Source organism: Scomber scombrus, chromosome 8 (assembly GCF_963691925.1).
Source record: "Scomber scombrus chromosome 8, fScoSco1.1, whole genome shotgun sequence".
Lineage (NCBI taxonomy): Eukaryota > Metazoa > Chordata > Actinopteri > Scombriformes > Scombridae > Scomber > Scomber scombrus.
This window is the reverse complement of record NC_084977.1, coordinates 4,890,086-4,915,787: the sequence shown is the minus strand read 5'-3', so window position 1 is coordinate 4,915,787 and position 25,702 is coordinate 4,890,086. Positions and strand designations below refer to the sequence as shown.

The following is a 25,702-nucleotide window of genomic DNA, read 5'->3' as shown; positions in this document are numbered from 1 at the left end:
GTTACGTAAACAATCTACAGCAATAGAATTTCACTTTTCTTTGTTATTCTTTAACTTCTGCAAAAATGCAAACAGCCCATGGAAAATCCCTAGCAACAACCTTAGTAACCAAAGATATGGAGTATATATGAGCTGACGTCAGTTAAGTAGAAAAAATGTCATAAACAAAGCATTGAGAGCAGTGTGAAGCCCTGATTTTTGACTTGCAGGCAACATTTCCACAGCTCATGTTCCATCATGAAAATTTGAGCAGCAGAAGGGATGTCCAACACTTTATTGATTTGTCATTAGATTATTGAGCTGATTAAACATGTAGTGCAGCAGTGCAGCTGAAATAATGTGAGAACTGGCAGTGATAAAGCCCTTAGTTATGTATATGTTATGCTTGTTGACAGCTGCAGCCAGAAGCTTTTTATAACCTCAGAGACAAACACAGCAGCCACAGTGAGAAATGCTCAAGAATGTGTGCTGGTCACAGAGCTGCAGAGTGCCTGTTCTTACATGGACACACACACACACACACACACACCGTGACTATGAATACACACTGTTAGGGCTGTAAGGGAGTGTGTTCGGAATGTATACCCTACTCCTTTTAAATGTGTTGAAATTACAGTGTGTGGTTAACTTCCAGTGTTCAAAACATCCTCTCCTCTGTCCTCAGGGTTCTCCCACTCAGCGTTTACGTTCGGTATAGAGAGTCACATCAGCCAGTCCAACATCAACGGTGCTCTGGTTCCCCCTGCTGCCCTCATCAGCATCATCCAGAAAGGCCTGCAGTATGTCGAGGCTGAAGTCAGCATCAATGAGGTGAGAAACAAACAGGAACATGTACACTCTTTATCTCTTCTCTTCTCAGTCTCCTCTAACTGTCCACGTCTCTCTCTTCTGCAGGACGGCACGTTATTTGACGGGCGGCCCATCGAGTCTCTGTCCCTGATCGACGCGGTGATGCCAGACGTGGTTCAGACGAGGCAGCAGGCGTACCGGGACAAAATGGCCCAGCAGCAAGCCGCCGCTTCAGCACCGGCGTCGGCCACCGGAGGCAACATCGCCGGCAACGCCAAGAACGGAGAGAATACTGCCAACGGGGAGGAGAACGGAGCCCATGCCTTAGCTAGTGAGTAAAAAGATGACAAAAACCTTTTAAAGTATGGAAGTTCATTGTTAACCTCTGAAATATTAGTTTGACTGAAAGAGTCTTTAGTCCCAATTCATAAGTGAGTTACATGAATCATTACTACTTAAGTCATCTCTCATCTACAATAGCAAAGAATTGAACCTGATCAAAGTTAGATTTTTCACATCCTGCCTTTTATCCCTCAAAATCTCAGACAACCACGCAGACCTGATGGAGGTGGACGGAGACGTGGAGATCCCTCAGAACAAGGCCATGGTCTTGAGGGGTCACGAGTCAGAGGTCTTCATCTGTGCCTGGAACCCAGTCAGTGACCTGCTGGCATCGGGGTGAGTCACCTTCTGTTTATAACCATGATGAAAACACAGTGAACTATACTGTCACGCTGCTTCCATCTAGTAAACAAGGTCTGACACAAATACTGAGCTACAGCTTGAGATTATTCATTGAGCTACTGATTATTTATTCAGAAACTACTAAAAAAAGAGCCTGACATGATGTCTCCATGTAGTCCAAACTGCTCTTTAAGCCAAAGAAAATCAGCAAATCTTCACATTTGAGGAGCCTGAACCTGCAAATGTTCAGGTTAAATTGCTTAATATAATTATTTAAACCACATTATTATCAGTTGTTGAGTAAACTGATGTGTTTCACGCATGGACTTTTTACACGTTTGCCACATATATCCATATTAAACAAGTATTGTTATTAATAATGAGATAATTATTAAGTTACATTAAAAAACAAATGAAATGATAAATAATCCTTCACTGCTGTAACTCAACATGGTCCGACATCATGACATTAAACAGCAGTTTCTCTGTTGAAAAAGCGATCGATCCAATAAACGCTGCAGGAGGAACTAGCACCGCTGTCAAGCTGTGGCAGTACAGATTCAATATGAATCCAAATTGTGCTACCACACTGCCTGTTAGTGTCCTCCCAATGTTTCCAGAAACATATTTTAGTGAACTGTTCAGCTGTAATATGAGAAACTTGTGACCCAGCCGCCATGTTGAACACAGACGAGCCAAAAACCAAACATCGCAGTATGTCACCCACCACGTCACCACCAGCTGGAGCATTTACTGGTGATTGAATTGAACTCCTTCCACCTTCCCCACTGAATCAGTCACAGTGGAGGTAATGTCACACTGAAGATACAACTGGAGTATGAGTTGTCAGTTCTGTGTGATATCAGGCTTCCTCATGTTTCCACCAGTGGAACCAGTGATCTCTATGGAAACATGCTTCATTTGATGTCTGTGCCAGATGGACCACTACGACAATCTGAAATGTGTGTGTGTGTGTGCTTCAGGTCCGGTGACTCGACGGCTCGGATCTGGAACCTGAGTGAGAACAGTACAAGCAGCTCCACACAGCTGGTCCTGAGACACTGCATACGAGAGGGAGGACAGGACGTTCCCAGCAACAAAGACGTCACCTCGCTAGACTGGAATGTAAGCACACACACACAGTCAGTGTATTCACTCCAAATACAGGAGCAGGTGAAAGTTGTGGGAATAGCATAGAAGCATGTATCGCATCACCTCACAGTTTTAAATTGTATCATCCAGTGAGTGATACACTGCTGTTTAATAATGTCATCGAAAAAGCAGAAACAGCAGATTCTGCATGTAGACGCAGTTGCAGCAGAAAGGCAAATTACAGCAAATGCTTCATCATCAGAGAAAAACTCCCCGAGCGATGTGAACATAACTGCTGATGATATCTAACAGTGGAAGAGTATCAGGGAGTGGAATTTTCCTTTAGTTGAGCCAATGGGCTGTGAACCTGAGCCAAGGGCAGAGGCAAAAATTTCCTGGAAAGCTTCCATGCTGATGGAGAACACAGGCCTCCTCTTATTAGAGCAGCTGCATCACAGCAAATCTAACTCTGTTCATTCAGCCTGTGAGAGGACGTGGAACTGTAAACTAGTAGAAATTGGATTTGTCTCACTCACACACATACACACACTCTGAGACATGCTTACACTCTCTCTCTCTCTCTCTCTCTCTGACAGAGCGAGGGCACACTGTTAGCAACAGGCTCATATGACGGCTTTGCTAGAATATGGACGAAGGATGGTAAGCTCACTTTATTTCATTAAATAGAACCAAGTGAGAAAAATGCAATATCAGATTTTGGGATGGGAACATAATAAAACATCTGCAATGTAAAAGTGTATTTCCTTATATATTATTGTGCAGGTATTACAAAATGAACATATATTTTGCTTTGGAAACCCTAGTAATACCTTGTAATGTGGCTAGGTTTTCTCCTTGGGCAATGCTGCCACCTAGAGGCATGTTTTCATATTGCGACTTTATTTTCTACCAGAGATTTGCCCATCTTGTTTAATTGGGACTCTTTGTGGCTTGTTGTTATTGTTACTCGGTATTCAATCCAGACTTTGTTCCCTCTCTGTGTGTTTTGTCCTGCAGGTAACCTGGCCAGCACACTTGGCCAACACAAAGGTCCAATCTTTGCCCTGAAGTGGAATAAAAAAGGCAATTTCATCCTTAGTGCAGGAGTAGACAAGGTAAACTATCATGACTATAAAAGAGTCTAAATGTTGAATACGTTGTAGTAAAAGATCTCTCATTAAACATTTGAGGATATATCTCTAACTGTTCTTACATGTGTCCTGACAGACAACAATCATATGGGATGCTCACACAGGAGAAGCCAAACAGCAGTTTCCCTTCCATTCAGGTATACACACATCTTCACTGTTCTCTCTTCCTCTCACACAGACTGAAGCTTTCTTCTTAATGTGCTAACATCTATCTGTGTGTTACAGCTCCAGCACTAGACGTGGACTGGCAGAGCAATAATACATTCGCCTCTTGTAGTACAGACATGTGCATCCACGTCTGTAAACTGGGACAAGACAGACCCATCAAAACATTCCAGGGACACACAGTAAGTGTTGTGTGTGTGTGTGTGTGTGTGTGTGTGAGAGAGAGACTCAGAGCACCCATAGGAGAATGAAAAGAGTGTGTTTGTAAGTATAAATCAGACATTAGGGTTAATCCAAATGACTTTAAGAACAATCTATTGAACAATTGTGCTTCTTTTTTTGCTCGATCTGTAATGGCGCTTTTCCACTACACAGTTCTGCGAAACTGCTGTGACTTCGTTTTATACGCGACACAAAACACATAAACAATGGAGGACATGGAGGCAGTGGTGTACTTGCTGCTGTATGAGGCTTTTTGTCACACACAAAGCAAGATAATTGAGCCCTATAGCTGTAACGCTGCTGCCGGTGTTTAAAAATGCCGGGTTTGATTCTTGTGTGGGACGGCTCATGACTCTTCCAGCAACAACTACCAATCAGCGGCCAGCAGTGTGTCGACGTCACATTTTAGTACCGGCTTGGTTCGCTTGGAACCTCACCAGAGTCGTGCTTGAACTGTGTAATGGAAAAGCGGCATAATAGTATGCAGAACCTTGAGATGGATAGTATAAATGATATTAAACACACAACAAACAGGCTTCTGGGAGCTCTTAAGCGTATTCTTGATGAAATCAGATTATATATTGTACTGCACAAAACTTGGCAGTGCAAATAATAGCTATGCAATTCAATACTGGAAACTCAGATCAGACAATAAGCTTCTGTCCTCATTGTGCTCTGCTGTGTGTGTGCGCAGTGTAAGTTCTTTTCTGGCAACAAAGAAAAAACTTGAATTGAGTTTTTGTGAGTAACAAAAGTTTCTATTAAAACTTCATGGAAACAAATCAGGAACATAAAATCCAGCATGGCTAAAACTCAGCATGCTGTTGTGTGTGTGTAATAGTAATTTTTCCACAGTGAGACTTTATGTCATACTTATAAACACCTAAATGAGAGAACTGAGGTGGTTCATGAAGGGAGAATCAGTCATGTTCAGCTCTTAGTTGAAGGTCCTCTTAACTGGAGGTGAATTGTTTTACCTGGTTGTTTTGTACTTGTTTAAAACTATTTTAGCTATTCAAGCTGTTAAAGCAGATTGATGGTCATTGTGGAGTTTGTAGTTCATTGTGTTTTTGTATTGCACTGTACAGACATTTCTCCCAAAGTTTAACAGGCCATGGTTGCCCTTGAGATAAAAAACTAAATATAAATTAATTAATTCATCCAGTGTAGGTGAGAACATACTTTTATTAGCTGTGTATTTGTAGGTTTACTTACAACACTTAATCTCTCTCTTCTTTCCCTCCAGAATGAAGTAAATGCAATCAAGTGGGATCCCACAGGGAACCTGCTCGCCTCCTGTTCAGACGACATGACGTTGAAGGTGAGCAGAGCTGAAATATTGGAGATTTGACATTAGTATAACCTGCTAACGTTGACATGAAAACGCTAATGCTAAACTACAACAAATGCTCACCTTATATTTTTCTTTGCTCTAACATGCGTCAACGAAAGCTGTCATCACCAAATTGTCACTTGGATTGTTTTAAGACAAAGTTTGACTTTTTCTCTGGGTGATTGTGTGTTTCAGATCTGGAGTATGAAGCAGGACTCGTGTGTTCATGACCTGCAGGCCCACAGTAAAGAAATCTACACCATCAAATGGAGTCCCACTGGCCCTGGAACCAACAATCCCAGCGCTAACCTCATGCTAGCCAGGTGTGTGTGACTAACACAGCATCAGAAATGTAACACTAGTTAGAGAAATCTATGTAGTGAAAGCTGTCATATACATATAAAACTTGATATTAGCTTTTACATGTAGATCAGTAATCAGTACTTTGACGTAGTAATCTAAAACTGTTTGACTCAACCTTCTTATTCTACTTTACCGTATATCCAGATGAAACAGCAGCAATATAACCTATCTGTCTGTGTCTCCTCCACAGTGCATCATTTGACTCCACAGTCCGTCTTTGGGACGTAGAGCGAGGCATCTGTATCCACACGCTGACAAAACACCAGGAGCCAGTCTACAGCGTGGCTTTCAGTCCTGACGGTCGGCATTTAGCCAGCGGCTCCTTTGACAAATGCGTGCACATCTGGAATACACAGGTAAGAAGAAACTAGCACTGACTGTGCTTCCAGTTAACTTTAAAATGAGAAGTGTAAAAGCAGTGTTCCCGCACTGGGTCTTGAACTTGGATCTCCCAGATCACAGACAACTGCACTGACCACTCAACCACAGCTCAAGTCTGCCAGACACAGAGACCTGTAGCTATTTATCAACTGCAACACACAGATAGAGTGAAGCAGTGATGTGACCTCACTAACACCAACTGAAGACATTAGCTCCACCTACCCTCTCTGGAGGATCAGCCACTCTGCATTAACTGTGCTGCTGATGGTTTGAACACATGGTGGGAAGGTATGGTGTTATTTTTGTGCCTCATTAGTGATTGTGCAGCGGGACTCTCACAAGCACACACTTTATCTTCTGAACAGAAAATATTCATCTGAGGAAACAATCATTTGTTCCGTGTGTGCTCAACTCAAGAGGCAAGCGAGGGATCTTGAAAATGACTGAAGTTCCCTCACTACATTGTTTTCAAAATCACTCGCTTGCCTCTTGTGGAAGCAGCCTGCTTGGATGCAAAACAACCAATCAGAAGTCCTTCCTCCCAGTCTGTGATTGGTTGGTTTTGTGTTACATTTACATACACTGTGCCAACTGGAGCAAGCGTTCAGACAGAGTTGAGAGCACACAGGACACATTGTTTGCTCAGATTAATATTTTCTGTTCAAAATTGTAAGTGTGTGTTTGTGAGAGGCTCAATAATGGCACAAAGCTAACACCATAGAACAGTCACCAACAACACCCAGTTTGTAATACTGCTAATGCAAGAGTGGATAATACACTCAGTCACCATTTAGTTGCATTATTCAGAAATAGAAAGTGACTGAACATCTTTAAGATTAAAACCTCAATAATAAAATAAGGTGTCAGTGTTTACAGAGTGCTGTGCTGCCCCCAGGTGGCCAAAGAAGACCAGTAGCTTTAAGGTTCGAGGTGTTGATCAAAACACAGCAAAGGGAGAAAAAGTAATGAAACGATACCTTACTGCTCCTCTGTCTTGTTTCCCTTCATGCTTTCTTTCTCCATCTTGTGTCTGTAGACAGGAGCCTTAGTCCACAGTTACAGAGGGACGGGGGGAATCTTCGAGGTTTGCTGGAACGCAGCAGGGGACAAAGTGGGAGCCAGCGCATCAGACGGATCTGTAAGTCACACAGTTATGTATACATTTATTTTGAAACATATCAATGTGAAGAACTGAGACAGCACTCCCTCCTCTTCCTCAGGTGTGTGTACTAGACCTTCGGAAATAGTGCTGCTGTTGGAAGCCATGGACCGACCATGAATGTGTACATAGCCAAATGACTGTCCCTGCCTGCCCTGCGTACTGCTCACGCTTACGACTATGGCCCCGCCCACTGACAGAGACAGGAAGCAGGAAACAGGAACAGGAAGCAAGCAAGCACCCGACACAGCAGGTCCAGACACGGGGATGAACAGATGGACAGACAGACGGACGGATAAAACGGGCGGACGGATGGACGCGCCCCTCTCTATCTGTGCAGACTCTTACAGAGATGCAGAAGGGACGCAGTGAAAAAAAGAAAAAGAAAAAACTGTTAGAAAAAAAAAAAAAAAGTTACAGATCCGTATATGTACCAAAATTTGGAAGCTATTTTGCTTTTTTGATCTTTAAACCATGCTCATTGTCATCAAAATGAAAAACAATGAAAAAAGTGTTGATCTTTGTTACTAGTTGGATCTCATTGTGCAGACATATCAACTTCACCACCATAAAAATAGGATGGCACTTAGTTTTTTTAAATTTTCGGATCTCTTGTTTCAATGTTTTTATATTTTTTATCTTTGGTGGGAGGGGAGGGGAAGGGGGAGGGCTGGGGTGGCAGGGCTCGGTCAGGTCAGAGTTTTATTAAGTGGAGAAGTACATACTTACTCGGACATACTCGGCACACCAAACACTCAAAAAGTACAGTGTCCTCATCATAATTTCAAACCAATGTGGCAAACTTAAAGGCTTTTTTCTCTCTCTCTCACCACGTGTTCCAGTAATGGCTTCTGAAGGTAACCTTTGAAATGCAGTAATTCAGGTGTTGTCATTTCCAGAGGACATGTTCTGGATCACCTGTTCTGGGCTCATGACTCTGATGATGTACATCTAGATGCTTTAAAAAACAGTTCCTTTGTGCACTATTTGATCTAGATGGGTTTACCTGCAGTGCTCTCTGGACTCCTTCAGCCCTAGCGGTTACCCCCCATCTTGATTGGCAAGAAGCTGACTTTTCCCTCCACTTCGCCCAACGTCCGAGGCTGTTTCGTGTTTTTAGATAATGATGCAACAGGAAGTCAGGTCCCATCTCAGCCAGCAGTGCTTTTCCACCTTTGTAAAACATATACAAATGTACATAAATAACTCTGAACAGTGTCCTCCTTTACGTTGCTTTGGTGAGACTTCAAATATTTGTGATTTGATTCATCGACACTCTCGAAGGCCTCGAATCGACAAACGCGCATGATGCCCTGAAGCGTGGCAGTGAAAAATATCAACTGATCATCCCATTAAAATTGTTGTGCTATTTTTAGGTTTTTGGAGATGTGATATTCTCAGAGGTAAAAATACTGAGTTAAACCACAGAGGGCAAAGCCAAAGAGAAACCCCTGAGTAACAGAGGAAGTAGCTTATGTTAGATTCTAAAAGCTTTGCTCTGTTAATGCATTTACACAATCATGTCAGACCTGGAAGAACTTAAAAACATAATGTTATTTCAACCTGAAATGTTCACGTATTACTTAGATAGCCTAAATCAAATTTATAGCTTACACATTTGTAGTGGTTTAGTAGCAAGTGAAACCAAATACATATAGTTGAATGGTTCCTATTTGTTAGCTGAATAAACTATAATAATAATATTTGATTTAATATAGCAGTCATGTTGCAACCATATTACTGGCTCTGAGTTACAATTACGAGGCCAAACAGCTTCTTCCACCATAATTACGGTTGAGCAATGTTCAGGAATATGGCGTGAAGCTGTGTCTGAAATCACTCCCTCATTTGCTATTTATTATATAATAGAGGATCAACTGTGAACTCTGTAGTTTCCATAAATTAAGATTTTGGATTGAATCATTTTGCGCCACTGACATGTAATAATATAACTAATGTATGTGTCGATCAAATGAGAAAGTATTAGCAATTATTAGCAAAAATTACATCATACATTAAGTACACTACTTTTCCATGTTTGTTAAGGCGTTAAATAGAGCATACATTTTGGACATATATAATTCAGATACCCAAAAAGAATGACAAATAGTAAGTATAATGCACTACATAGCAAATGGGGAGTATTGTAGGACACAGCCTACTTGTTCTAAGCTAGCTGACTTAACTAGCCAATTTTCCCAACTTCGAAGGAGCCATATGTGTTACAATTACCCTGGTCATGAATGACTGAAACAATGTTTAAATTCATTTTAAAAATGCCTTTGTTTTCTCTTTTTTTTTGTTGACCAAATTTCTGGGTTTGTTGTTCAAATGTTACCGTTAGCCAGTATATGCTAACGTGCTTTAGAAAAGCCTGATCTCTTGGCTCTGCCCTCTTTGAGGTTTAATTCAAACGATAGCTTGATCGATGTTGAAATCGCTGTCCCTATAAAATATTTTTATAATTGAAACTCTTTTTTACTATTTTTAATAACGTGGCCACCCAAATTTATCTGGCGCGGAGTGGAGGGGAGGAGCTGTTTGTCAAACAGGCTATCGTTTGTCGAGATAGATTTACATCGCAAAAACGGTCAAAACTACAGTCTGGACTGAATTTTCATGAGTACACTTTTGGGAATCAAACGCAGCAGCAGATCTAACATTAACGCAATATGGGAACATTTTAGTTTTTGTCTGTTTTGATTCGTTTTCACTATGTGGGGGAAAACTTAACTATATGTATGCCGTTTTGAAGGAAATAAACAAACCACACATACAAAGACTTGCAGTAGCTAAGGGTCAATTGTACAGTCTATTACCCCCACAACATGATAGTCTTGATCAATTAAAAACAGTAAAACAGACATTAGAATTCATCGACCCTTTCACCCTCATTCTCGATTGTTCACCACCCGAGTTCTGCTCAAATTTTATCCAGATGTTCCCCACTGACGAGACATTTTATACTCTTTTAAAGAAAAATTTAAAGTTACATTTTTGTAATTTCTTTGTAGATTTAAAAAAAATGTGAATTGATGATTTATTGGCAGTGTTAATTTACATGTTCTATAAATTGAAAGATTTTGTTTTCATACTCTGATGCTATTGCAAATAGTAAAGGTTGACCCTGTAATGTAAAGCTCACTGAGCTGAGCTGTCATTCTGAAGGCACCTTGACTGGGAGGGATTTCCCAGGAGAAAAATTACCACTAAATTTGTCTATGTTTTAATAAAGACATGTTTTACTTTTTCTTTTGCTTGAATCTTTTTGGGAAGCATTGTCCCAAAAAATGTGCAAGGGAGAATATGATTTTCTCCTGAAACTCCTCTTGGCTTACATAGAAAGACAATTTAAAAAAAAGTGACTCTTAAAATTGAATAAAATTGTAATTTTTCAATCAAGCCAAGACTCTGGGGAATTTTTCTGCCCCCCTGTTTTCATTGTTAAAGTTGGGAGTCATACCGATGTTTTGAGGAGAACGTTGCTCTGGAAGCAGATGTGGTCTCCGTGGTCTCGTATGGAATTATATCTCTGTCACAATTCTGAGGGCACAGTTTAAGCACAAACAAGGATTATAATTTGTAGAAACGTGTTTATCATGTAAAGAATAATTTAATTTGTGCAGATACTGTACACATGATAACCTCTATCTCAGTTTTATTAATTTGGCCTCTCATATTCTATGCTCTGTCTACTCTCAAACCTTTAGACACTTGCTTACAGTGTAATGTGTCCAAATGGATCTGTTATTAGGTTCATTAATTGTTCAGGAAACAGGGAAACACTCCTTCCAAAAATAAATTGCGCTCAAAATGCTGCTTTGTGCGCTCAAAATTGAGACAAATATAACTCCGTACTTGAACTGCAAGATAGACATAAAAACCTAACATTTGCCTTCAAATCAGCCTGTTTAGTAGACTTGATCTCCTCCTGTACCCCCTGTAATAAATTGGAGATTTTTACTAATGGACTAGCTGAGATTTCATGTGTTCCTGCTGAGCACCCTTTGTTTTCTCCTTCCTGTAATTTAAAGCACTTCAGCCAACGGTAACCTAAAAAAAGATACTCAATGACTGCATGCACACAGGGAAAATGTCTGATGCGTTCATGCCATCCTTGAGTCTGTGCCACACACAGTTCAGTAATCTTTCATGTTATTTGATTGGCCAAAGTTGCTGAGTCAGCCTTTATCTGTGCCGCCATAACAGAGCATCATGTCAGCCCAGCAGCATCTCTCCCATGGGGTTTGAAAGCCTTTGTTTTTCTTTTCTTTTTCCGCATCACATCGATCTGTTATCGTTCAAGTCAGATCAGTGAAACAAAAGTCCAGAATAAAATATATTTTGATAAGAGTTTTGAGTTTTTATTTTTGTGTGTGTGAGTGCGTGTGTAGAAATGTGTGGAGAACACCATGGAGTCACTCTGATGTTAATGACAATCATAATTTCATGTTAACATATTTATTCATGTCAGAACACAAAGAAATCATCAACTTCAATGGCTTTAAATAAACCAATAAAACATTCAAAGAGTTGAACCTCCCTCCATCCCTCATGCTGGTGCTTTCTGTGCTGCACAGCAAACTACTACGTGAAGCTTAATGAGCATGCTATGTTTCCACAGCAGGGATTATTCAAGTGAAAGAAAAGGGATTTTTGTATCTTAAATGAAGCCTCTGGTCACAGGTCGTAGAGTTGTGAACCTTCTGTGTCGCAGAAATAAGCTAAATTATAGATTTTTATTAACTAATGAGTAACAAGAGTAAGTGAAGTGAAATACGCTGGTAAATCTAAATCATTTAAGAGGAAAAGCATCTATCAGAGTACATTACTGTATTAATGGTTTAGATTCTGATGACAAATGATGCTTACAACAAGAACATAAGGCTCTGGATCCTTTTAGGGACAGCTTTTAAATGTTTTAATCTTATGATAATATTGCTCTGCTAAAGGTAATAATATACATCTATCTAAACAAATGTCAGTTCATTCATACTCTTATAGTTCGAGCTCTACAACACCAGGGGCCAGATGTATAAAACTGTAGATTCAAGACTAAAACGCAAACATATAAATATAAATATATAAATATATCTATAAAGCCATGCATACACACATGCATTATATTTGATAAATTTCAGATCACTGTGAAATTGTGCACATTTGTGAAGCCTGATTATCATTCCCAGTTGGCCTTACTGTGTAGATAAATGCAGTCACGCCCTTAATCAATTCATTGCATATCAATACAATAGATCTGTGACTGAGACCAATAGTGGAAAAAGAAAAATATTACCAAGATTTTTGCTTAACTGGGACCAGACTGCAGAGTTAAACCAACAATCCGACCAGGTGAGAGTGATGATAGATCACGTAGCATTCATTTATCATAATTAGTGATTAGTGACCACCAAGTGCTTCATGATAAAGCATCAAATGAAAACTTAAATACTGCAAGAATACTGCTCCAATGTGAACTGATAAAACTAAAGTAGGTCAACCTATTCAAGTCGTTCATTCTATTACTTATGATTCACTCACCAAAGTAACTTGTCAGAATGCATTGTAGAGAATGAATGCTCTGTCTAACTGGGTAACAAGTACAAGCACAGAGGTATTAAACCCAAAACATGCCCGATTGATTTGTGGAGGAAATGAAGGCGAACAGTAGAATGTGTCCTTCATGAACATCCATCATAGTTTACAACCTGTCTGTGTTTGTTGGCCCGTTGGAGCAGTTTTCACTGATGCTGCTTTCTGACATCTCAGCAATCACTTTGATAAGTATGTCTACATAACTTATAGAGTTAGAGATATTGTGCTTATGCATCATTTATACAACTGGTCCCTGGTGTCTGGTAAAGATCATATGGCACATGAGAGTTTCTGTTTTGGGGATTGAAAAAAAAAAAAAAAAGGGTAGTGATGGTCACTATGGTTTAACAGGTTAACAAAAAAAAAATCAACCCCTGCAAGTGTTGTACAGTAACAAATAACAAATAAATAAAATGTATGATTCAAGTTTTCAAATTGTATAAGCTTGAATAAAAAAGATAAAAAGCACTTGCTAAGCGTCTAATTTTTTGGCAATATAGAGTCCTATGTGTCTGTCTGTTATGTTGCCGCTTGCAGATCAGAGCAGGACGGAGAGATTGGCTGATGCTGAGCTCCCTGTCAGGCTGTCGCTGTGGTTGTATGGACCCTGACTGTGGCCGTAGAGAGGCAGGAAATGAGCCACGTCTGCCAGTGTCTGCAGGACGTCGTAGGTGACTGCAAACAGGAAGTATGTGGGCAGCAGCCAAGTGAGGCTGAAAACACAGTCACCTACTGGGAGAGGGACTGAAAGGTTTCTGGAAGACAAGGAGAAAGAGAGAGGAGCTGTCAATCAAAAAGACAGACGATCATTGCATAGCAGATTCAGAGAGCATAAAAATAACCAAACAGCAGATTATTTTCTTAATTAATGTTGTCCAGTGGTTCTTTTTTTAACCTCTTGAACCTCACCAGGGGCCTCATTTATAAAACAGTGCATAGGATCCAAATCAAAAGTGTATATGTACACACCTGCACAACTGCATGCATTTTCCTCTTTATAAATCACAATCAAGTTGAAAATGTGTGTATGTGGGGACTTCTGGTGAAGCCATGCTCGGGATAGTTATTAACTCTGACTCAATTGGTCTTAAAAACTAACCCCTATTTTAAATTATAACTTGCAAACTTTGAGAGGAGAGAAATGAGTAGAGGGAAATCACAGAGAGGTCAGAAGAGTTTGAATAAGCAGGTAACTGAACAATTATCCTTTAAAACAAGACCAGATGGAGCCCCTGATGCAGAAAATGGCATTGCGCTAGCAGATAAGAAGCCACTGAGCCTGGAGACAAGCTCCATTGTGAAATGTTGTCTGTCTCTAGAGACCTCTGAGACTTTCAAAAAGATGTTTACATGGCTGTTTCTAGGCTTAAGGCTTAAAGGAAGGACTTGATGGAAGCTGACATTTCTAAAACACAAGCTTAACCAGAAGTATTCTGAGGTTGGGGAGAGGCTTAAAGCCCAAGGAGGAGTGCATGTCAGATGTGGAAACACAAGCAAACACTGTTACGCAACAGTATGTCCCCCCAAATTCAACATGGTCATAGAGCTCTGACACAGAAGCCAAGACCCCATGCTAGTACAGAGTCCATCAATATAAACTTTCTGCAGTTTGATGTTCAACAACCCATCCTGAAGTTGGGCTGGAAGGAAGTGGTTCATATAAATAAACAGATTTTTCTTCAACCATGATTATGCCCACAAAGTGATGGAGAAGTTCAGAATCTATGGGGGAATTTAAGTGCTCAAAGAGACAGACTTCTCACTTCCAAACTCATGAACTTCCAAGTTCATGAGGATTTGAATCCACTGGAGACAGTGGTCTCCAGTCTTATGAAGACATGCAGGAGGCAGCATGAAAGCTGGGGGTATGGAGATTGCAAGTTGGCCACAGCTAGAGATGACCCAGCTCCAGTATGGAGGACAACATACAAAAGTTGTTTCTAAAGTAACAAGCAGACGCCAGGGATGGAAGAAAAAAAGAAAAAAGAATGGACACCACACAGAACAACACGTGAACAAATAAAGGAAATAACCTTGAGTCTTACACAATGGAAATTCAATTCTTATTGAATAAGTAGAAGATCCAACAATTCACAAAAGAAATATCAGAATATTTAGAATGGAATTATAATGGAGGTTACTGCAGTAACATCTTTCCTGAGGAAACAAAGCAGAACAACTCTAAACCCTTCAGGATGAAATGGAAAACCTGGAATCTGATCATAAGCACTCAATAGATGCTAAGATTCAAGTAGAAGTAATGACAAGAAATCCACCAGAAACTGATCAAAACTCAACAAAAGTACGTTGACGGTGGCAGCAAATATACAAAACTACTGGCCAACAAACTTCAAAATCCTTAGATAACATGACATATAAGATAAATGACCCTGAAACTAAGGACACTCACCGCCTAATAGGGGTGTGACGATACACTCAGCTCACGAGGCGCGACGAGACGAGATTTGAACTATATTTTTAAGAAAACTTCAATGAGGAAATACATGACTGTTCTTTTATTTTTAAATTCACAAAATGGAAATTGAATAGAAAAGTTTGAACTAATCATCTTGTAATGAATCACTTTAGTTCTACTTTCTTAATATATAATTATCATATGCAGTATGCAGCACTGTAAAAGGTTTCCCCATTAGGCTTCCATAGCTGCGCTAGATTCCTCCACTACTCCTACATCAGGCTTTCAGTGTAGAGACCTGAGGTCAATTTATCACTGTTCCTCTCCTCATCTCCTACTGCTGACTGAGATCTTCTCAGCAGGTAGAAGCTGCAACAAGGTTAATGATCCACATGTGACATTATAAAAAGAAGACATGACGTGCGAATGATTTTGACTTTGGACAAGAAAAAACGATCGTCTTTTTTTTGGTGCGCCCCTTAATTATAGCTTCACGAGACAAAATTCACGTCGACGAGAAATATCGTCGCATTTCATCTCGCGTCACACCCCTACCACCTAATGAAGGAAATTAAGAAACTGTTTCAAAGCCTCACAACCTCAGGTCGACAATGAACAGAAAGTGGAGACACTGCTTGAATCATTAAACATGCCAACCCTTACACTAGATGAAAATACAGCACTGGTCTCACAGATAACACTCAGCTATAGACGAACTGAAAGCTAATAAATCTCTGGGCAGATGAATTCACTTTGGAGTGATATAAAAGCCTGAAAGGGGGTCTGACAGAAGGGAAATCTGCAGCTTCATGGAGAGAAGTGATTATTTCAGTAACACCAAAGGGAGGGAAAGATAAATGAGACTGCAAACTACAGATCAATTAGTGTGCTAAACCTTGATGAACTGTTTACTTCAATTGACAAAAGAAACAATTTTACTGGAAATAATTAATATGGACTAAACAGGATTTGTTCTGTCAGTCCAGAGTAATGATAATAGAAGATCTTTACAAACCAATAGACATATAAATCAATATTAAATGCAGGAACTGTGGTGATAAGTTTTTGATTCTGATGGAAATTCCTATTTAATGTTAAGCTTTTGAGCTTCCAGGACATGAAAGATAACTTTAATCTGCAGAATCAGGATCACTTTAGGTATTTACAAATCAGAAATTTTATTTGGCAAGAAATCCCTAAAACTCCTCAAAGAATCATCACCTTAATGTGGTGGAGGGGTTTGTGTGTCCCTGTGACCCCGGGAGCTGTGCTATCGGGGACAATAGTCCCTGGTAGGGTCTCCCTAGGCAAATTGGTCCCAGTTGAGGAGCAGACTAAAAACAATTCATAGATCCCAATGAAGCAACATGTTAGGGAGGTGAGAACCTTGCCTGGAAGAGGGAGACCGGGATACTCTCCAGAAGCCAGGTCTAGGAGGGGAGCTAGGTGGCAAGTGTCTGGTGGCCGTGCCTTGACCCATGGACCTTAGAGATATAGGGTAAGGAGTTCAGATATCTGGAGGAAGCTAAGAGTAGAGCGGCTGCTCCTTCGCATTGAAAGGAGCCAGCTGAGGTGGTTTGGGCACATGGTCAGGATTCCTCCTGGACACCTCCTTTTAGAGGTGTTCCGGGCACTTCCAACTAGGAGAGGACCCTGGGGCAGACCTAGAACATGCTGATTATATATCTCTCCTGGCCTGGGAACACCTTGGGATCCCCCATAACGAGATGGTGAGCATTGCTGGGGAGAAGGAGGTCTGGGTTTTATTGCTCAGCTTAATACCACTGTGACCCAGCCACGGATAAGTGGCAGAAAATGGATGGATGGGCGGATGGAAATTCCTCATATACGACAACATGACTTTTCAAAAAGCTTATAAAGATGCTATTTGCCAAAATGTAATATCTGAATTATATTTTGTGCTTCAAAAGTTCAAGAGACCATACTCTGAATATTAAAGCATGATGGGAAGCAGAGTGTAATTTCATTATAACAGTGGAAGAATGGGGCAGGATCTACAGACAGCAGTGGTTAATAACAAGCTTCCCTCTCCTGGAGAGGATTCAGCTGGAACAATGTAATTCGATTCTTCTGTACTCTACAGCGCAAACTAACTAACTGTGATCGGACTGTCTGCTGGAGGTCCTGTTGACGCCCCCACATTTTCTGGAACTGCCCCTCTGTGACTCCATTTTAGAGAAGCGTCCTGGAGGCAGTTTTTATAATGAAAACCTGTTTTCAATTTAAAGCCATGTGATTTGGTGCTCTTGAGGAGCTTCACTGTGCAAAGCCAGATACATATTATTTAATATTAGAAGATATTAAAAATCTGTTAGCACTCTGTTCTGCAGTTCTTTAAAGTTATTTAAAGTCATCTTGGATTTATACAACTGATGATGATAATTTAATCAGTTAGTTCATGTTGTCGATGTGAAAAGGAAACAGCACATTCACACTTATTATCAGGGAAAGGTCAGACTTTGCTGAATCCTGCTTCCTCCCACATCCTGAAAGCATCCTGTGCTGCTCCACAGCTGACCACCAGACAGCCCGTCCCTTTCCTCTGCTCTGAGGATGTGAGTGTGATGGCGAGACACTGCATTGTGCTCAATATTTCATGAATAGTTTAATAATGAATCACAAATGTAATTAGTTGAGAATTGAGTTGAGCTTCTATCTTTACAAATCGAAAGGTGCTGATGGAATAGTTATGACTCAATACAAGCACAAGAAACGCTGCTGGCTTGAATGTTTTGAGATAAAGTGGATCTACTATTAACATTTGATTTGAAGTGAAATAAAATGTGTGAAAGGATTCATTAAAGAATCTGGCTTCAATTCACCATCTCACCATCTGAGTCATCAAATTCTCCTGTCTCCATAATGTTCATACATATAGTTCAGAGTTTCAGATGTGCACATTCTGCCATCAAGTTTATTTTTATAAATTGTAACTTTTTCGTGAGAACTGACGTACGGATCTTTCAAACTCTGTTTTGTATGTATGCAACAGTTATAAATGAGGCCCCAGAACTGACTTTAGGAAAACAAGTATATAAAACATCTCAAATATTTCCACTTGATGTAATAGTGCAGTCATAAAATCCATATTAAAAAATGATATTTAGAATCACAAGGAACCCTATATTTCAGAAGTGCAAGTCAAACTGACACACATTCTGACCTGCAGAGAAGTTAAACCTGCATTCATAGATTATTTTGCTAACTTATGTGCGGAAACAAAACTGTAAACACAATGCTAACACATTATCACCTTCTAAAATGTTATGGTTATAAAAAAGTGTTAGTCAACAATTAATTATTTATAAATCTAGCAGATTCAGGGCTAGTGTTCTTTTGAGTCGTGTTTTTGTCCAGCTGATGAATGTAACTCCAATTTTCACTTTTCTTTTAGCTCTGCTTTGTTTTCCACCAACAAAGACAAAATATCTGCTCCACTGTGATCAAGAGCTTGTTCCTAACGGTGTCTATTTGCTTTCTGGTGTCAAGCAGGTAGTGTTCAGTGAGCTTTTAGAGATTTCTTACTGAAAACAAGGTTGATGAGAGCCGTGACAGTGAATCAGAAACGTCATGTTGTGGACTGTAAAATCAAATCAAAGAGCTGATAGATGCTAGAATGAGTGGAACAGCACAGTTGGTAATAATTTTCTGTGGGTTCATCACTACGAGCAACTTCTTCTTTCACATTTCACAAAATGATGTGACCATTGTTAATATAAAACACTGATAGCTGCAAAGCTGCAAAAAAGTGAATATTGGACATCATCAGGTGGTCAGACTGTTGATTGTTGGACAACACGTCTAATGTAGAAAAAGAAAACACTACTCTGCACCTCTTCATGAAAACTAATGTGTTGAGATTTAGTATTGACAGCTCTACGTTGCCCTCTGCTGGACAACAATGAAATGCAATACACCTCTTTGCCTTTCTGTGCTGTGATTTGACTTTGATGTAGCATGGAAAATTCATGTCACAATAAAAAAAATAAAACATTTTGTTGTGAAAGAAAAAAGCTAAATAATTGTCCTTTTGACAAATGCTTTCCATTAAACATTTGGAAAAGTACATGCATGAATGGAATTTCTTACACCAAAAAAGTGTAAGAAATAATTTAATTGATTTTTTATTTTATTTTAAAATCTTCTATAAATAAGTATGCAAATTAGGAGATGATCATGTGCTATTATTACTTTTCACAGTTTTTTTAATTGGATTGAATGTAAAACTTAAGCTCAATGTAAAGTCAAACCACAGAGATGCTATAATAGAACAAATGAGCACAGAGTAAAGCTGTAGCTCCTGTGTGGGTCAAAGTGAGGTAACCATGATGATGTTATTCAGGAAGTATGAAAACTGCAGCAGTAGACGCAGAACTCACAGTACTACAAATGCAGTAGTTACAGTAATATTACTATATTGTTGTCTACTCTCTGACTTCAGTAATATTACTATACTGTTGTCTACTCTCTGACTTCAAACACACTCATATCTCTCAAATCTTAAACATATTTGGACTCACTGGAATCGATCTTCTCTGGACTCTCTCAGCATGATGAAGATAAACAGTCCCACCTCAGTGTTGAGAGAGAACGACACAACTTTGTCCAACATGACTACAAAACCCTGAAGGAGACACAAAACACTGATTTGCAGAATTGCAGGCGAATGGTTCATTATCATTAATCTTCATTTTCCTCAGTCACTGCCATTAGTGAGTGTGTGTGTGTGTGTGTGTGTGTGTGTGTGTGTGTGTGTGTGTGTGTGTGTGTGTGTGTGTGAGTGAGAGAGAGTCATTTACCCTGGGATCACACATTGACACGATAAAGATGACACTAAATCCGAGCAGCGACATGAATCCTTTGACCAGGCTGGAAGAAAGAAAAATAGAAGGAGCATGAAATCAATTTAATTAGTCAAAGTAAACATCTGAGGACTGTTTCAGATGAGTTATACGTCATGCAGGGATGTTCTTCTTCTACACTGCAGATTAAATAATAACGCAGTGAGAGAGGAGAGTGAGTAGTAGGCAGAGACAAAGCGAGACGCTGGCAGTAAACAGACTGTGAAATTAGTTTGACTGACTTTTGTGGAAATATGGTGTAAGAGCAGTGAAACTTTTACAGTCTTGTGCCTGAAGGAAATGTCCTCAGTAGTGTAATACACTTTTTATGTTTGCTTTAAACCAAAATTATGACAAGACAGTAACATTTGTCAAACAAGTAATAACTGGCTAGAGCTCGACATGATTTGTACAATGACGACTTTTGGTAATTTAAAAAATAGCTTTAAGGCAGCCGAGTACTTCTTAGTGAAACCAAAATCCTGGTTAATTTAAACTCAATCTGTTTGCTTCAGGATTGGATTGTGATGAAGATGCTGTTTGGGCTTTCTCCCTTTTGGGGAGTCTATATAGAAAAACCTCCAATGTTAATCTGGGTGGTTGGACAACAGAGATACATTTAAATTAAACTGAAATATATGAGGTAGAATAAACTCAAATTACTAAATTAAATCAAATTAAGTTGATTTAATTAAATAGATTAAATTACATTAAACTATTTTAAATAAAATTAAATACACTGGAGTAAATGCAATGATTTGAACACTAAATTAAATTTAAGTACATTTAACTAAATAAAGGTTAGGTTTAATTACATTTAATACAATTAAATAAAATACAATTAAAGTAGATTAATTAAATTAAATAATTTCAAAGAAAATGTATTATATAATATAATTTCAATTCAATAACTAAATTAAGTTGTTTAATAACAATAAAAACTAAATGAAATAATTAAATTCAACATTACATATATGTAGTTGAATTAATTAGATGTCATTACATTTAAATAACCAACATAAAATAGAATTATTAAACAACATTTTTTTTTAAACAATGAAATTAAATCATGTTACATAAAACCATAACTACATTTAATTAGATTAGATTAAATAAATCATGATGTTCATTTTAGACCAATTACTGTCAGAGACTGCTTCCCCTCTGTATCAACACCCAGTTTTGGTTGCCATTTTTCCATTCTACATTGTGTCTTCTGGTCACAAAACCATCAGCAACATTTGGCTTTCACTCCCTTCTCACAGATCGTGACTACCCACCTTCTAGCGGAGCAGATGTGCCGTTTCTCTGGCAGGTTTCTTTCCCAGGCTTTAGACATCCACTCCAGTCTGCTGCTCCACATCGAGTTCACCAGACCATCAACTGACAGAACAACATATCCTCATAAAACAACCACAGTACAGGCCTAAAATTCAGCCTGGCAAAAATGTCCTATAATTAAGGTTTATGCCATGTAGTGGCTGTAGAATAATGATGTTAAAATGTGACAACAGTGTGGTTAACATCTGGTTAGGGTTAGTTACAAAACCCACTTGGTTAGAGTTAGTGAAACATGGTTCAGATTGAAATGATCGCTTGAAAGGTGGTTTATACTTCCTTAAAGTTACACAATCTTTATCATAGTGGCAACAGTAAACGTCACAATGTTATAGTTTTTAAAAGCAATGTCTAACACATGACACTCTAGGTTGGAAATGGTTGTCTCCTGCAGCAAGGTCCACTATCTATCTATCCATCCACCCAACCTGCCTCCTCCTAACAACCCCTAAATCATCTTATCAAGTCACTTTATAGTGATGTCTTCAACGGCTCATAATTACTACAGCCACCAGATGGCGTAGATGTAACTATGGCTAGTTTTTTCCTGCCTCAATATTAGACCTTTACTGTTGCTCAACAGACAGTCACACAACAGTCATTACACTCATAACACTTTACACCTAAATGAACTATTGAGTTTTAAGTCTGCCTGATATGTTGTACCACTAACATAACTACTACTACACACCCAACTAGTATAACTATTACTTCTGTTATCAGCATTACTATGTACTAAGATGTGTACTAAGTACTTTCTCTTAAAATCTGTCTCTGTGGCAGTAACATCAAGTGTACAGAGTGGCATATATATATATATATAAGCAGAATAAACTTACTGGTGTGCTTCATGGCAGATCCCATCACCAGGAAGGACACGGTGACGCTGATGGAGATGAACACCTGGATCAGCTGAGCCACCCAGGAGTACGCACTGTAATGTTCATTAATAATCTACATGGATTGGTGGGGAGGGTGATGGATGCGGGCGGATGTTGACAATGAGAGAAGCGTATAAGGAAGGAAGGAACGACTTTGGACAAGAAAATGTTGCAAATACTTCAGGTTTGAGGTTACAGCACTGCCATGAAGTCTGGTACATTAATGATTCCTGGAGAATTTATCCTTTGGCTTTTCCTCCAGCAGGTAAAGTTTAAACCGATTCTATTACATCTCCCAACACCTACTAGATGGATTTCCATGAAATCTATCAATGTATCTATCACAGGATATTGAAATGACTTTTGTTCCACTGATATGATCAAATGCCACTTGATGTCATTTTAGCAGAGAGGACCTGTTGAATTAATTTTTCATCACTCTCTGATATTGTGCTCGTCCATTATGCAGGTTATTGTTCGAACCAAAGAGCGCCTGATGTTTTCCACTGATTAGCTCCCTCTTTGAAGTTGTGCTCATCAGTGAAATCATCACTTTGGTTGGAACGAGGACCTGCAGACTCTCAGCTATCCATCCAAAACAAAATTCACTTTATTTCTGTCACTGCTGTAGCGGGCGGAGGGCGAATTGTGCCTGTGTATCAGATTGTATATAAAAATCATGCCTAGTGCAAATTAATCCTGAGCTACAGAAAAAAAGAGTTCAAGCCAGGTTGGTTCCATTGTATGATCTTTAACTAGCAATTAGTCTGTCAGCCAGGCCCGGCCAGCCACTACAACTAATTGCTGCATGTTTCCATTAGCAACACAGGAAGTTGTTAGCAGGGTATTAGCACTGCTTCCTGTGTAATTGAATCCAAATACAGGCTGATTATATGTTAGAGCAGCGATTTCAGTAGAAACTATTATCTGGCTCTGCATGATGCTCTCAGAGAACATGTAGGCTTTCAACACACTTGTACATTTACTGTAGATGGGCTTTTCATTCATTTTGCAGCCTGTGGCCATGAGAAAGTATCAGTATTGTGTATACGCTGTGGTACATCCATTCAAGTGACCACTCAAACTAATATCAGAAATTCAATGGACAAAAATAGTGTAGCAGGATGGAAGAGGAAGAACAAAACTGCATTTCAAAAATCTTTTAGAACATGTATTTGATTTCTCACCCGCTGCAGCTCCACATGCTCATAGTGAAACTGCAAAAACTCAGAGGGGCTTTGATCAATCGTTATAGATAAAGTTAATATGTTTTGTGTGTGATTTGAACAGCTGCCTGTGGAGATTACGCTTCACTAAGCGTGAGAGAGGGGAAGAAGAAGACTCAGAGCGTTTTGAAGCACATCTCTCAGAGTTTCTGTGGTCTGATACATTTGTTAAAGTGGAACTGTTCCGACAGAGAGACGAGTGACGTGTATCAGAAATACAACAGAACCGCTTTGATAGCAGCTAACAAGATACTTTATGTCTAAACTGTGGACTTGTTGAGTATCATGTCAACACATCCGACACATTCATTTAAACCTTGAAGTCGTTTTTTGATGTCATTTTCAAGTGTTCTCTTATTAAACAAACCTTTAGTGTAAATATTCACTGTCATCCAGGTGACAGCTACAAGTTGAAAGCTTTTTTTTCGTCCTCATCATCCAAGAGGCTTTAATATTCACTATCCTCAATTCTAGCATATTTCTCACTAACACAAACACACAAAAAGTAGTGTAGAGTCTTACCCTGGTCAGTGGAATGGTTGCAATTTCTCCCGCTTTCTCAGCTCTGAGGGAAAAGCAAAAACAAACACATAAATGTTAGTTTAAGTGAAGGTTACAGATGAGGGCTTGGAACTTAAAGGTGGTCAGCTGAGTGCAGAAGAGTCTCATCAAATCACCCAAAATCTGATGGCCTGATGTAAAGAAAACATCTCTATCTGCACCAGTCTTACAACCAACTCTGAAATATTTCAACATGGTTATCACTTGCTCTCTGACACCCACATGATCAAATAGAAATGTAAAATGTAGGACAAATAATGCAATTAATTTCTTTTTTATGTTATCAATCAATCAATCTTTATTTGTATAGCGCCAAATCACAACAAAGTCATCTCAAGGCACTTTACACATAGAGCAGGTTCTAAACCGTACTCTTCAGGTTTTAATTTATCTAACACAGCAGGAAATAGTGTGGAACTAAATATCCATTTTATGAAAGAAATATCTTGTCCTAAATTCATTGGCCCAGGTAAAAGCAGTAAAATGACATGATATGAAGTCATATTTCATCTTTTTAAGCCTATCTGAACATGGTAATTGAATTAGCAAGTAATGCGGAATGGGGTTCTAATGCTGGTAATGGAAGATTTTCTCCCCCGGTTTCCCTGATGTCTACATCTCTCTCTCTCTCTTTTTTTTAAGATGGTGGGCTCTTACTGTACATTTAAGGAAAAAAAGGAGAGACAACTGTAACCAAAAGAAAAACAAGATTTAAGTGAAACTACATGGGTGACAGCAAAACACTACAAAGAAACTACACTCAAGAGACAAAAAGTCTAACCTGCAGTGTTTTCTGTAAATGTTAAATGGGAGCTAGAGTCTTTTTTATGATTAAATTTGTACTTGGTAAACACTGGAGGGCAGAATACATCAGGACCATTGTGTATCCTTATATCAGCCTCTGCATGTCTTTCCCAAATGTTAGCAAGAGTCATAATCATGCAAGCTTGATGGCTACAGCTACAGTATGTCCTGTGTTGTTACTGTCACTCCCCAATATCTGCTGAGCTCAGCTTTGTGTAGGCTTCTGCTGTGAGTATAGTTTTACATATATTTTATAATGCTGGAATGCTGTTTATGTTAACTGAGATTTTAATGATGCCATGTCAAGTCAATTTTATTTATATAGCACCAAATCACAGAAGTTACCTCAGTGCACTTTTCATATAGATCCAACATTCCCACATGAGTTACAGCTGCAAGGAAAAAAACTCCCCTTTAATGGAAACCCAAGCAGAACCAGGCTGCAGGTTTCTTCTGGTGAAAGGGGAGATCTTTAATGGTGCAGGTGAAAAGCCCGTGTTAGAAATGCAGCTTACAGCACCTGCACTTCATTAGTGTGCACTGATGCAGTTAACATTCTTATCCAGGCACAATATGCCTGACTAGCATAATCCCATAATAAAATAAAGAGTATGCAATATAAATGTAGTATTAGTAGTAATATATACATAATATAAATATCATGGATGAAAATGTTAGCT

The 25,702-nt window shown here is 39.2% G+C and overlaps 1 protein-coding gene across 1 annotated transcript in view; it reads left to right on the top strand.

Moving 5' to 3' along the window:
- The window catches only part of tbl1xr1a (TBL1X/Y related 1a), a 43,955-nt gene extending 32,263 nt beyond the window's left edge, over positions 1-11,692 (top strand). The window contains exons 4-16 of the mRNA XM_062423683.1: positions 665-810; positions 895-1,120; positions 1,335-1,467; positions 2,457-2,598; positions 3,162-3,225; positions 3,583-3,680; positions 3,793-3,853; positions 3,942-4,063; positions 5,350-5,424; positions 5,632-5,759; positions 5,990-6,155; positions 7,217-7,318; positions 7,401-11,692. Coding sequence (XP_062279667.1) covers positions 665-810; positions 895-1,120; positions 1,335-1,467; positions 2,457-2,598; positions 3,162-3,225; positions 3,583-3,680; positions 3,793-3,853; positions 3,942-4,063; positions 5,350-5,424; positions 5,632-5,759; positions 5,990-6,155; positions 7,217-7,318; positions 7,401-7,427 — 1,490 coding nt within the window. The 3' untranslated portion in view covers positions 7,428-11,692. The remainder of the gene's footprint in view (positions 1-664; positions 811-894; positions 1,121-1,334; positions 1,468-2,456; positions 2,599-3,161; positions 3,226-3,582; positions 3,681-3,792; positions 3,854-3,941; positions 4,064-5,349; positions 5,425-5,631; positions 5,760-5,989; positions 6,156-7,216; positions 7,319-7,400) is intronic.
- The last annotated feature ends 14,010 nt before the right edge of the window (positions 11,693-25,702 follow it).